This window comes from Vidua macroura, chromosome 1 (assembly GCF_024509145.1).
Source record: "Vidua macroura isolate BioBank_ID:100142 chromosome 1, ASM2450914v1, whole genome shotgun sequence".
In the NCBI taxonomy this organism is placed as follows: Eukaryota; Metazoa; Chordata; class Aves; order Passeriformes; family Viduidae; genus Vidua; species Vidua macroura.
In genome coordinates, this window is record NC_071571.1 from 66,517,352 (window position 1) to 66,530,428 (window position 13,077).

General features: G+C 41.4%; 1 protein-coding gene across 9 annotated transcripts in view; it reads right to left on the bottom strand.

The window, feature by feature from the left end:
- The window catches only part of HIVEP1 (HIVEP zinc finger 1), a 126,677-nt gene that overhangs the window by 85,110 nt on the left and 28,490 nt on the right, over positions 1 to 13,077 (bottom strand). The window contains exons 1-2 of one of the 9 annotated variants that reach the window (XM_053981356.1): positions 741 to 2,115; positions 186 to 355 (exon numbers count right to left, since the gene is read on the bottom strand). The exons of 6 other annotated variants lie outside the window; for them this stretch is intronic. In XM_053981356.1, the coding sequence (XP_053837331.1) occupies positions 186 to 225 (40 nt within the window). In that variant the 5' untranslated portion in view covers positions 226 to 355; positions 741 to 2,115. Of the gene's footprint in view, positions 1 to 185; positions 356 to 496; positions 577 to 661; positions 713 to 740; positions 2,116 to 13,077 lie in introns of those variants that run through there. 2 more of the 9 variants (XM_053971152.1, XM_053969157.1) reach the window with 2 other exon arrangements.

The following is a 13,077-nucleotide window of genomic DNA, read 5'->3' on the forward strand; positions in this document are numbered from 1 at the left end:
AGAGACCACGGCAAAAGGGTTCAATAAATCCTCACCTGCTTCTAGGAATTCTAGCAGGCAAAGAGTAGTGAGAAGATCAAAAGCACAAGAAGACCCCACCAGAGCTGATTGCTCCCACTCTGACACTGTGGAAGAGACGGTGTAAAATACTAATAATGATTAAAGATAACGGAAAGGAAACTTACCCAAGCAGACACTGATGCCTTCTCCCGTCATTCCTTCCATTCATGTAAAAGACATCTGTCAATTATTTGATCTAGGCTCGGTATCAGCATAGGGCTGGGTACTTGGTCTCGCTGCTTAGAGATTCTCAGGGTGTGTTTATGTGCACATCTTACGATTAAAATGCTGACAACTAAGTGTGATAATAAAATATGCAATTGAACATTAAAAGAATCCCCTTCCAGCACCTGCCAGGCAATTCTCAGCAGGCACTAGGAATGCTCATAAGGAAGGATGCCTTCCGTTTCCATCGAGGCCAATTCCTCAAACCCACCTCCCTCAAGCCTTGCAGTATTTTTCTCATCCTGGCCCCCATGCGAACGCATCTAATCCTCTTACCCCGAGAGCCACCCCCGCTACCTCCCTCCCAGCTTTATTTTATTTAAAACGATGCCTGCAACAGCCCGGAGCTACCCGCCGGGTCACCCCCCCGGGACACCTGGGCGACCCTGCCACATCACGTTAGGCGCCGCGGAGTGACGGGTTAAGACGTAATCTGTCCCTCTCCCCCGGCTTACGGATCCCAGGAATCCTCCCCCGCTATCTCGCCATGGCAACGGCACCACCGGCAGGGCGGCGGGGCCGCCGCTTACGCAAGAGGCGCGCGCCGGGCCCCGCGCAAGGCCGGACCCCCGCGGAGGCCTCGGGGCGGCCCGGCCGGGGCTGCGGCCCTGGGGGGCGACAGGCTCGGCTGGGGGGTTTTCTCCCCCCTTTTTTTTTTTTTTTTTCCTTTCTCTTCCCTCCCCCTTTTTTTTTCTTCCTTTTTCTTTCTCTTCTTTCTTCTCTCTTTTCTCCCTTTCCCCCGTGATATTTTTTTTCTCCTCTTTTCTCCTTTTCCCTTCTTGCCCTTTTTTCTCTTTTCTTTTTTCCATTTTTTGTTTTACTTCCCCCATTTTAATTTTCTTTGTTTCTTTGTTCTTATTTAGTTTTTTTATCCCTTTACACCTCTATTTACTCTTTTCTTTCCCCCTTTTTCTTTCCGCCTTCTTTATTTTGTTTTCCCCTCTTCTTGTTTCGTCCTTCCCCCCACCCTTTTTTCTTTCCTTCTTTCCCCTCCCCCCATATTTTTGTAGGGTTGGTGTGGGGTTTTTTTCCCTCTCCTGTTTTTTGGGTTTTTTTCACTGCATTTCCGACAGCCAACCAAGAACCAGCTGGTACAGATTTAACCCGCTTTAATCCCATCTCCCACCATGGAAAACTGACCACAGCCAAGCCGTTGGACAGCCCAGCAATTCCCATTCCTACTTCCCGAGGAACAGGCGCAGCAGAAAGGGGTTGCGCCTTTGAGGTCTTCAAATTAATAACCCTGGGAAGGGCAGAGAGCCGGCAGATGAAAGGCAAGGTACGGACTTTGATCGTGCAATCGGAGCCATGCGGGCAGGCTCTCGAACCATGTGTAGCACCCCTGAAGGTCAGCCTGGGCTGATCAGATTGCAGCAAGAGAGCCACAGAAAGCAGGGCAAACGGAGGTGGAAAAATCTATACACCCAGATATTGGCCAAGAGATGAAAGAAAAGTTTGCCTCTGATGCTGGGATTTATGAATAAGGTAAATGAAGCTCTAATCTAACACTTGAGAAGATGCTTAGGTCTTCCTTCAGGAAAACACTTAAGCATGTGCTTAAACCCATTACTATTCAGGGCAGCCCATAAGCGTTTACTGAAGGTTAAGCACAACCTTCTTAGAAGAGGGAGCCCTTAAGTACTGTGCTGATTAAGGTGGGTTTTTTCCCTTCTAAATCTGAGCCACTGTGAACCACAAAATTAATTGCCCTCATTATATTTTAATATTGTCTCTGTCTTCTTTCAAATTAAACCAGAGAATGCAAACAGAAGGTAAGTCTTATTTTACATTAAGAGGATAAAACCCAACATTACATTCTGTCGTGTTTTATTTTTTTTTCTATAAGATCAGCTGGCTGCGCAACACCATGCATCCCTATGAACGAATACCTTTAAGGAAGAAAGAGCACATGAAAAAGTGATTGCTCTGCTACTCCTAAACTCTGGAATTCTCTTTATGTGCTGTTACAAGCCAGAAAAGATCACACAGAGCACTGCATACATACATACATAGGCTTTATCCAGTGATCTCTTTTAAAGCAAACCTGGAAAAGGCTGTAGATGGTGTACATATTTCAGCTATATAAGACAGCTATTTATCAGTTCAAGTAAGGTCAGTGTTGCATCCACAGTCAGAGAGCTCTGCCTGTTGCACAAATGATACTTCCTGCCCTTAATGCCCCAAGAAACTTTTGACAAGCTAAGCATATGTAACAAGTCACAAACCTAACATACAACCGCTGCAGTTCATTAATGTTCAACAGGAGGGTATCGTATCTGAAGTGAGTTCCATTTCTGTATCACAGCACATTTCCTCTCCTCCAAGCTCTCCAATGGTGTTTTCTGACAAAGAAATTGTATCCCCTGATGGAGAAGGAAAGCTCACTAACCAATTCAGTAGAATTGGTCGTTGTGGCCCTTCCCAAGAACCATTCTCCTTTGCTGCTATTTAGGAATATTCTACACCACATACTAAACTATTGGTTCATTTACTTTCTTTATACACACAGAAAAAGGGACCTTGGAAAACAATTTGTGCCAGTTTTAGACTTCTACTGGAGCTAAAATCAGGGTCTTGGTTGAATTCCGTAACACACAGTTTTGGAGGAAAACACTGTTATGTAACTTCTTTTTCCCTTTCTGGGAGACAACCTTGGTAGAAGAGCGTGTGAGAAGCAGTGAAATCTTTTGTAGGTCTTGAGACAGATGGCAAAGTAGGAGGGCAGAAGGTTACCTTAAGGTCAGGGTGTTCCCCATCCTTATTAGGTCTATTCAAATGCGACAGGCGGAGGAGCACTTCTGCTACATTCACCTCCAAGAAACTTCTTCTCACTTGAAGGAATTTGTCCTGCTAAATCCTGAACTAAAGGCAGTATCTTCTTCCTGGAAGCCTTGTTATTATAAACAATTAAGGACAAAGAAATTAAGAATAATCTCAAATATCTGTCCCTAAATAACCGATCTGCCTTTCAAGAACTAAAGGTCTCACCATGCTCCTATACTTGGCATGGAAGGTGGTCAAAAGAGTTGAAGTTTGAAACCCAGATACCACAACTTTCCTGATGTGCCCCACTCAGCCCTTCTATCAGGAGAGCAAACTCAGGAAGTAGTAGGTTGGATCTTAGAACCATTTAGTAATTTAGGTTAGAAATACCTCTAAGATCATTGAGTCCAAACGCTAACACAGTGCTGACAAGTCCACCACAAACTATGTCCCTAAGTGTCATGTATACACATCTTTTAAATACCTCCAGGGATGGTGACTCAACCACTTTCCTAGGCAGCCAGTTTGAATGCTGAAGAATCCTTTTGTTCTTTCATTCTAAACCCAACTGTATATAAAACTGTCATACAAACATTAAGAGAAGGCCACGATCATGCTGCAAAAAAGCCCCAAAAGTGCATTCAACTGTCCATGGATAGTGAAATTAACCATGAACTTTACAGAGTGACTCCTTGGGTGAATGCTGTAGGATTTCTGTTTAATTATAAGAACAAAAAGGGGGAAAATTAGATGTAAAAGTCTTTCTCACTGTTCTCACAGCTTAAATACCTATGGGCACTAAATCAACACAAGTACGATGATGAAATTAGTAAATAAACAACTACAACCTTCACTGCTGCACAAAAAAAGCTTGAAACCAAAGATCAATATGAATGATCCCAACTCCAAATTTGTAAGCCAAATCCAGAAGAAAATGTCTCCTCATGTGAGATCCTAGCGGGGCCCAAATGGCTTCAAGAAAAAGCATACATGAACCACTCTCCCCTGTGAAGGCTCAAAAGCGGATGCTCAAGTTAACCACCCATGAGTTTTCCCACAGAAGCAGGACCTTGAACAGAGTGTTACTGCTGGCACCTGATTCCCTGCAATGACCTGGCAGTGTGTGTGATTACACATAAGCTTCTCTTTCCTCCCTCCAAAACAAGCACAAAATGTAGGATGCTAACAGTCAGTGTCATTAGACACTGGAGATCATTGCACCTGTATCTCCCTACATTTACTTCCTTCTTGGAGGATTATTTTAACAGTCTACTGAATAATGTTAGCTAGCAATGAAACAAGAACAGATTACAAACTGAGGATCTTAATTTTCTAAAGTTGAACTCCCAGTCTCTATCACAGGAGTAAAAGTCCAAGTGATGAAATAAACCTTGAACTTTGTTCCTTTACTCATCATTTTTTGAAACAAAAGAGCACCTTGTCCCAGACATCACAATTTAGCAACTTCATCTGTATACGTGTCAGAAAGAGGGAGCAGAAAGCTCCAGCCAGCCAGTATCCAAACAAGAGCATTCCCCCGATCAACATCACTGACTGGAATTGCACTTGGAAGGGATACACACCACTATTACTCAGTTCCAGGCAGGAAGTTGTGCTCCCAACCCAGTGGTCTCAAAAAGTGGGCCATGTGAGCAGCAACCAATCATCTGGGTACAAAATGAGTGGGAGAATGAAGAGGAGCTATTTACCACCAACAGGTTCAGCAGATCTCAGCCTGCATCATTGTGTTAGCTCTCCCAGAAGCAAGTGAGCAGGAAAGATGAGAGAGAAGAGCTTTGAACTGGAACTCACTGGCAGAAGAAAGGGGGGGTCGTAAGGACCGTACCCTTCTCAGCTTCCAAAGTCCCCAAAGACGTAATGGGTACCTTGTGCATGTGTACTGGTTCTCTCTCTAATCTCAGCCACCTCAATTGTTCCTGAGCACAAAACTCTGTTTCGTTGAAGGAAAAGGATAACAGAATCTGTGTATTCCTGCTCTAGAACATTCAGTTGCCACAAAAGACAATACTGCAGATAGAGGAAAAGAAAACTATTTAACTAAGTATTTTTCCCATTTTTTGTCCAAGGTAATTCCAAATAATGAGCAGGGGGAGGGAAGTTCACTATGTTATCCAGGTTCATCCTACATCGGATTGCAAGATATATTAGAAAAAGATAGCATTTCACTTTAAATATGATGGAATAAGAATTCCTACCTGGGCTTGAAATTATCTTAACTAGACTTTCCAATGGTTTTGTCCTGTTACACTCCAATTTAAACCACGTATAACGCAATTTTGAATCATGTTCAAACAAGGTTCCTCAACCAATTTAAACTATATTTAGACCACAGTATTTTTACTGCTAAAGAAACCTAACAGAGGAACAACATGCTTAAAACATCTGTCGCAGTGATTGAAAGAAGTCTATGACAGGAATAGCAAACAGTTATTTTCTTTCCTGAGACGATGTCAATCTGTTGAAGCCAAGTATCAGTGAAGTAGATTGTTTCCAGGAGGTACCACACTCTGGCCTGTCTTCTCCAAAACAAAGATTATTAAAATACCCCCTTGCTGCATAGCCTTGTCTGCTTGCTTATTATTATCTGCTATTTCTGTATCGGGGAAACACTCTTTGTCAAAGCTAGTAAGCATGTTACAGCATTATGTGAAAAAAAAAAATCATTTGTTCAAGTCTAAAAACCTCCAGCTAATGAAATTCATATTTTAACACACATCAACTATTATTTACATTTAGATTATCAACTGTATGACTCAACACACTCCCTAAGATACAGACCTCTAAGCAAGGCTGTCTGTCACACAGCATGTTCTGCAGTGATGATCAGAACCTCACGTTCTTTATGACATAACTTTGCAGTTACTTCATGGAAGATGATGACAGAATGGCTCTCACTCCATGCTAATGCTGGTTCTCCAGGATGGATTTCAGTGTGGTGGTCCAAATCAAGGTTCTTTCCTACAACAAGTGTCTTGCCTGCCCAGACCACACAGAGGTGGAGAATGAAGCTGAAGAAGGAAGGAGTCACTGGGGGTAGTGATTGGGCTCCCTTTGAGCACTAGGGTGTAGGAAATGGAGATGTCAAGCAGCGATGGAATGACTCACAGGATTCGTTACAAGTTCTTGGTGTATCACCATCATGGGGTCCAACTGTGGGGACCCAGCAAACAGTACCTCTTCTGACTGTCATCAGGCTGAGGTTTCAACCCCATTGCCCTGTGGCAGCCACATGCATTGCTCCCCTGACCTAGGATCTACTGGGCCCCTTAAACCAGGCACAAAATATGTGATCAAGAGTGGCCAGTTACCCCACATCACCCATCTGACTGACACTATAAGCGCACAGCTTGGGCAGGCATGTCTCTCTTGAGCTCTGATACAATAAGCCTTGAGGCTCAGTTGGAAGAAGATAGGTCTGGTAGGCTGCCAACATGAGAGCATGGATACCTTTAATCAACAACAACAACAGCTCTGCATGACATGAGGCAATGCAGCCTGTGACAGGCCCAAGGCAGCTGCATTTGCATGGCCTTGGTGTTTCCCCTGTGCTTTGTGCTGAACTTGGGTTTGTTGGAGGCAACCAGCACCATTACTAGTGTTCTCAGACCAGCCTGGGAAAGAGCTTCTCATCAGGTCATAGCCCTGCCATGAACCTGCTGGATATGGCAGCACAGCCACAGCTGAGAACACCAGTGGTTTTCTAGAAAACAAAAAAAACAAAAAAAAAAAACAAAACAAAACAAAAAAAACAAACAAAAAAAAAAAACCAACAACAACAAAAAAAACTGACATAGTTTAGGAAATGTTGTGATAGGAATTAAGATGGAAATTTCAAAAAAGCAGCCAAACAGTTTCTGACCAGTGAAGTGAATACAGATGTAAAAGCTTTCTGAGAAACTTAAGTATCAAATAGCTAAGACAGAACTAAGTATCAGCATTCAGGAAGAAATTACTGAAAATTACTGTAAGAAGGCTGTGAAATGCCAAAGGCTGCTGATTATTTGAAGAAAAAGAAATCAAGCATGGACAGGGATACTTACATATTCAATTGAATAGTTTAATATAAAATATAGACTTGAAAGCAGAATTTATCCCTCTGCGTAGTGTTTTCTTGTAGCTATAGGACTGTCTTCTTCAAAAGGGATTGCTACAAAGGAATCATTGTTAACTTTCAACTTAACTTTCAGCATCAAAAGTATTTTGTGTACCAATCAAAAAAAAAAAAAAATCACAATTCAGCCATACTTGAGAGCTTATGTTGGGTTCTTCTACCAAAAAAAATCAGGAAAAGTTGGTGGCTTACTCACCAGGGTGATGCCAAGACTTGCCTTATTACACCCAGCTCCATGCATGGCTCAAACCTTACTGTACCTTTATGAAAACTGATGGACACAGATCCCCCCTTCCTGAGAGCAGAGATTTGATTTCACTTTGCATCCACTGCTCCTTCCTTTGAGCTCTCCGGGGGCATGTCAGCTCTTTGCTCCTGTTTTTACTTAAATTTCAAATGAGGGACTTTAGCAAAAGCTATCTATTTTAAACTGGTGGTGTAGAGACCTTTCCAGAGCAATAAAAAGGTAGGACAGAATTTTCTCTGTAGGTGGCAGACAGATAGGGCTCCTTTTTGACTATTCATTTTAATGCTGCCATGGTTTTGTTGTAGTATTAATTATGCAGGAGAGCACCCACAGCTTTGTATAAGCATCTTTTTGAATTATTTAGAACAAAATAGCATGGAAACAGTAGTTACTTAGCATTTCTGCAAACTGTGCAACTCAAATTTTAGCATTGATCACAGAACATGCTAAACAGCAAATAATGTAGTCACCAATGTGCAAGCCTCGAAAGATGAAGCACAGGTCAATTCTACAGGTGATTGTCCCATTTGTAGTAGTGCACATGCTCAAGGACAGAAGCAAAGTAGGATTATTAAGTGCGCTGTTTTGTGGATTCAGGTGGTTAGCTACTTAAAAGCACAAAACAAAATAAAAAAGCAACCCCAACCCCCTCACCCAGACCACATTATGAGTGGAAGATACACTAAATTGAACAATATATTTTAATTAAATTTTTGCCATTCTGTTTCGAAGTAGCCCAAGGTGAATGACCCAAAGGGATATAAAGGTCTCAGAGTCCCATATGATTTCAACACAGTCCTTGGCCAAGACAGTAATAGTTGGATCAGGAATTATAAAGGAATATCACTGACATTTGATGACATGGTTTTGCAGCCACCGTGCAGCCCTTCCCTCCTGGCTCCCAAATCCACCCCATCCTCTGGCCCTTGCACAGGACTGTGAAACCATCCCCTTTCCTTCTGAGGACGGAAGCAGCACAGAGTAGCAGGTTTTAGAGAGTTCCCTTCAGGCTAACAAGGAAATGTTGAAATTAACCAGGGTGCAGTCATAGCTGTGTGACTCTCTGAAAGAAAGCATTTAGAAACAGATTCATAAACAAGGGGATTGCGGCTGTCAGTAGGGGCTTAAGACCCATAATCGGGATCAGGCAACACAACGCGAAGCGTGGCATTCGCCACAGCAGTTACTACGCTTCTGTCCTTTTTCCAGCAACTTCTGCTGACTCAGGAGCACAAATTGCTGACATCCCTCCTGGGAGTGCCTCTCACACACTCCTTTACACACACACAATATGAATGTGGAAAGGGGTATGAAAGAACAAGTAAATGTCAAAGAACGTAAAAAAAAGAAAAAGTTCTGTGCTCTAACCACCTTTCTTAAAAATACTCTCATTAAGTGCTACACTGAATGAAAGCAGCTGAACAAACAATCTTGGGATTACTGGAAAAAATACAGTGCTGAAATTTTGCATTATTTTAGCCCACTACAAAAACCCATGTTTTTTTTGTCCAATCTGGAAGACAAATTGTTTCAATTAGTGAGGATTTCCCCTCTTTTCAGGAAGAAAAAACTCATTGTGCATGTGTAGAACATTCTAAATAACCAAAACCAACATGGGACTTGCTCTGCATAGGTCCCCACTCCAGACTCTGCAAGGCAACACTGCTCTTCCGTATGTGGGATTCTAAAAAGATCACACAAAAATCTAAAGTACCACTTATTGAAACATACAAAACTACTATTGTTACAAGAAAATGCATACACACAATCCCAACTGAATTCATCTAATACAAAAATCACTTGAACTGATTTTTTTTCCATAAGGAAGATGAAAAGGTAACACAGAAAAGCAGCTTGGGCTGCAAAGTGACAGACTTCAGCAGGCACCAGAGCAAGGCAAATGTTAGTGTTAATACTATTAAGAACACTGTCTTGCATATACAAGCAAAACATTCCTTTGGCAGTCTCCTAGCCTCAAACACTTTATAACCTTGATACCCAAACTGAACTTAAGCACATTTTATGCCAAAATCCCTTTGGCATCTGCTTTAGTAACTGTCAAAAAATATTCCATGTTTTGTCTTTTTTTTCAGTGAAATGTTTACTCTGGTATTTAATCAGGTAGTTTTCCTCTAAGCCATTTTTAGCCATTTTTCTATTTCACTATCCCAGGCCAGCCTCACAACCAGGTTTCTACCTTTCATCGACAGCCCAACTTGAACTCTCCCAGACAGGCAGGAGTTCTGTGGAAGAGAGCTAGAGGTTACAGCACACAATAAGCTAGATAAGCATCAACAATATCACACTCTTGCAAAAAAGCAAATATTGTGCTGGAACAGACAGCAAGAGAGGTCTGTGAGGAAAGCCTGTTGCTGTACTCACCATCACTAGATGTCAACAGGAACATTTTGGTCAAGTTTCACTGCTGCTCTCCATGAGATATGTGGACAAGTTGGAAGATATTCAGAGAAGACTAGAAAGAGGATAAATTAAGTATCTAATCTAAACAAAAGGAAACTGAAGGCAGAGAAGGTAACAGTCTTCAATTGTTCAGAAGGGAAGATGCAAAGAGGAAATGCATATATTTTCAAATTTAAAGAGGAAAGACTTTACCAAGACAGTGAGAAAAGCTTTTTGACAGAAAGAAAAGCACATGAATAGATTTCATACATATATATGTTTTATATATATATACACATCATGTATCATATATATTGTGTCTTAGAATGAGAATATATATCTATATGTTCTGTAGAGAGATGCCAGTTGCTGTCAGAAATGACTTTGCCAACCCTGTCTTAGGGTAAGCAGGTTAGATAATTCCTCGGGCACACAGTTCAGGCCTCTGGTTCTGCATGCAGGCAAACTGCCTTGCCCTTTGCCCAGCACAAAGTGCCCACTGAGGCCCTATGAGAGGAGCAGTCCCTTTATTTTAGAATACAGAAACAAGAGAGGCTTCAGTCTTGCGGTCCCTGGTAGTCCTGGGTGAAGGTCAAGTACAGCCTGCCCATCAACAGCAAGTCTAAAGCAGAATGATGAAAGATGATGTAGCCATGTGGAGTACTGCAAGTCACCTGAAGTGCACAAAAACCCCAGCGTCCTTCCAATCAGCTACAGAGAAAATAAAACCAGGGGTTTGCAGTTAGCTTCTAAGAGATCCAGAAGTAAGAAAGAGAAAAAGTCTTCTGCAACACTACCTTTCACTTCTTTATACTTTACCAGCACAATGCATACTATTTGAGGACATCAGCCTTTCCGGCACCCTGCCTCTATATAAAGTACATAGCTTTTTCCTATCTTATGTGTATTTTGTCTGCACAGATTACTAGTGTTTTGAGGCTAAAACCTATTTTACTTATTTACACCATCCTTCATAAAAAGCAGGGATCTTACTCATTTGATTATAAGTACTAACCAGCTGTTAGCTGTCCAAACAAGTTGCATCTCCCACTTCACTGTGATTTAGCTACAGCTACAAGTTTGGGTTCAGTCAAAGAAGTTCTTTTTCCCTGCTAATATGAATCTAAACCCACTCTCTGTCAGTTTAAAGCCATTACCCTTTGTCAGAGATCCCATTAAAAACATTCTAGATTGGGGCATTTTGGTGAAAATCAACAGGACTGCAGTCTGGGTGAAGATCTCAGCCAACACACATACATGTTCCTTTGGCTTTTCCTTTTACCACAATAGAGAAACTGGCAGTATATTAAGAACTGAAGCTCTCAGAAGAAACAATCCAGGCAGAGCAGAACACCTCAGTAACAACAGTACTACTATTATTAACACATGCTTGCCTTAGCACAGCCTTGTCCACAGCACATGCATAACTAAGTTTCAGCAATTTGTTTTGGAGTCACATCTCATGCAAAGCTACTGCTGAGTTTAACTACAACAGCTTTTAACAAAAAAATTATCAGAACCATTACTGGGCAGACACTTACGTGGTACAGCCAGGACCAAGGGTGCTTACCTGAAAAGTATTTTTCTCCCCTGAACATGCAATAGGATTGTTTATCTGTTTATATATATATATATATATATATATATATATATATATATATATATATATCTCAAACACACACACATGTTTTCTGAACTTCAAGGAAAATAAAAAGAATGTTGTTTATTTTATACTTCTATTCATCCTCCATTTTTTCTGAAGAAGCCAAAGCCTCATGCAAGGGCATGGCAGATCTGGCTTCACTGACGGGGTACCAATAGCTGGCCTGAGTGAGGTTCACGTGGGCCACCAATGTCATGCTGCACTCATTTGGAAAGTACCCAGCAGCCACTCCTCAACTCATTTTGAAATCACAGAATGGCTGGGGTTGGAAGGGACTAGTCCAACCTCCCTGCTACAGCAAGTTCACCTACAGCAAATGAGAAAGGCCACTTCTTCCTGGTTTGTAAAAAGTTCATCAGAAAACCACTGTTTCCCACAAGAGTTAACTAAAAAAAAAAAAAACAACTTAGATGGGCATGCATGTGCAAGGCTGTTTTCTGAAACAGTTCATGAATTAAACCCTGGCAAAAGGGTGGATATTCTACAACAGCTGCTTTACCAAAACCTAGTAACTAATATGGAAGTTAATATGGTAATATTAACTAATATTAGTTAATATGGTAACTAATATTAATTAATACAGTAACTAATATGGTAGTTACCTCCTTTTTCCTAAATACTAAGTGCACTAGTATCAACAAACTATTTGGAAACTGAGGACCAAAATTAGGAAAAAAGAAAAACAAAACAAAGCTGTGGTTCATATGAGAGAAAGTGCTGCCCATTTAACAACTTACATTGATTTCACCAGAACTTACTGTATTTCTACAGGTACCTGAAAGGTAATTTGAAAAAAAAAATGGGCTTTAAATTCTGTTTTTTAAGACCAGTGTGCTTGGTTACACAACATGTTACAACCAAGTTTCTTCTTCTACTTGGAGCATTAGGCAGTTATAAAAGGCTCTAATGACATCATAAACCTTGCCAGTGTTTGATAATTTCTTAAGGGATTTGATAGAGGAAGCAGAAAGTTACAGAAATCTCAGTTTTATTTCTTAGGTTCCTAACCTTCTCAGCAAAGCAGTCATGTGGAAGAAACTATTGTGAGTCACCAGATGAAAGAAGGCAAGTAAATACATTTTAAGTTACTTTTAAATTAAAATAAAATCTAATAAAATAAGCAAGCTTCAGGAAGCTCTGGCTGAAGACTGAGCACCCAGGGGTAAGAGCACTACTAAGCTTTAGTGTTTTGTAACAAAACCTCTAATTTTGTGCTGTGTTCAAGCCAGCAGTTACTACCTGAATGAGCTTCCAAATTCAGTGGGTTGGGCAGCAAGAGCTCCATGTGCCTGTGGCAATATGCTGTTGAAAAATGCAGAAAGAGCTGCTCTATCCCAGCCATGGTCTATTCCCCACCTGCCCCCAAGGTGACCCCTCAGCCAGGGATGATGCACTACCTGCAAGGAGGGGTTTTCCCCATGCACTGCAGTCCTTCCCCAAGCCTCTCCAGCATAACATATGTCCTGTCGCTTGCACACAAGACACATGTCTTGAAGGCTTGAAAATTCTCCATGGCCTCTTTTCTTTTAGGAACAACAGAGACACTGTTTATTACAGAATGACTTAACAGTGCTGCTTTAGGGGGAT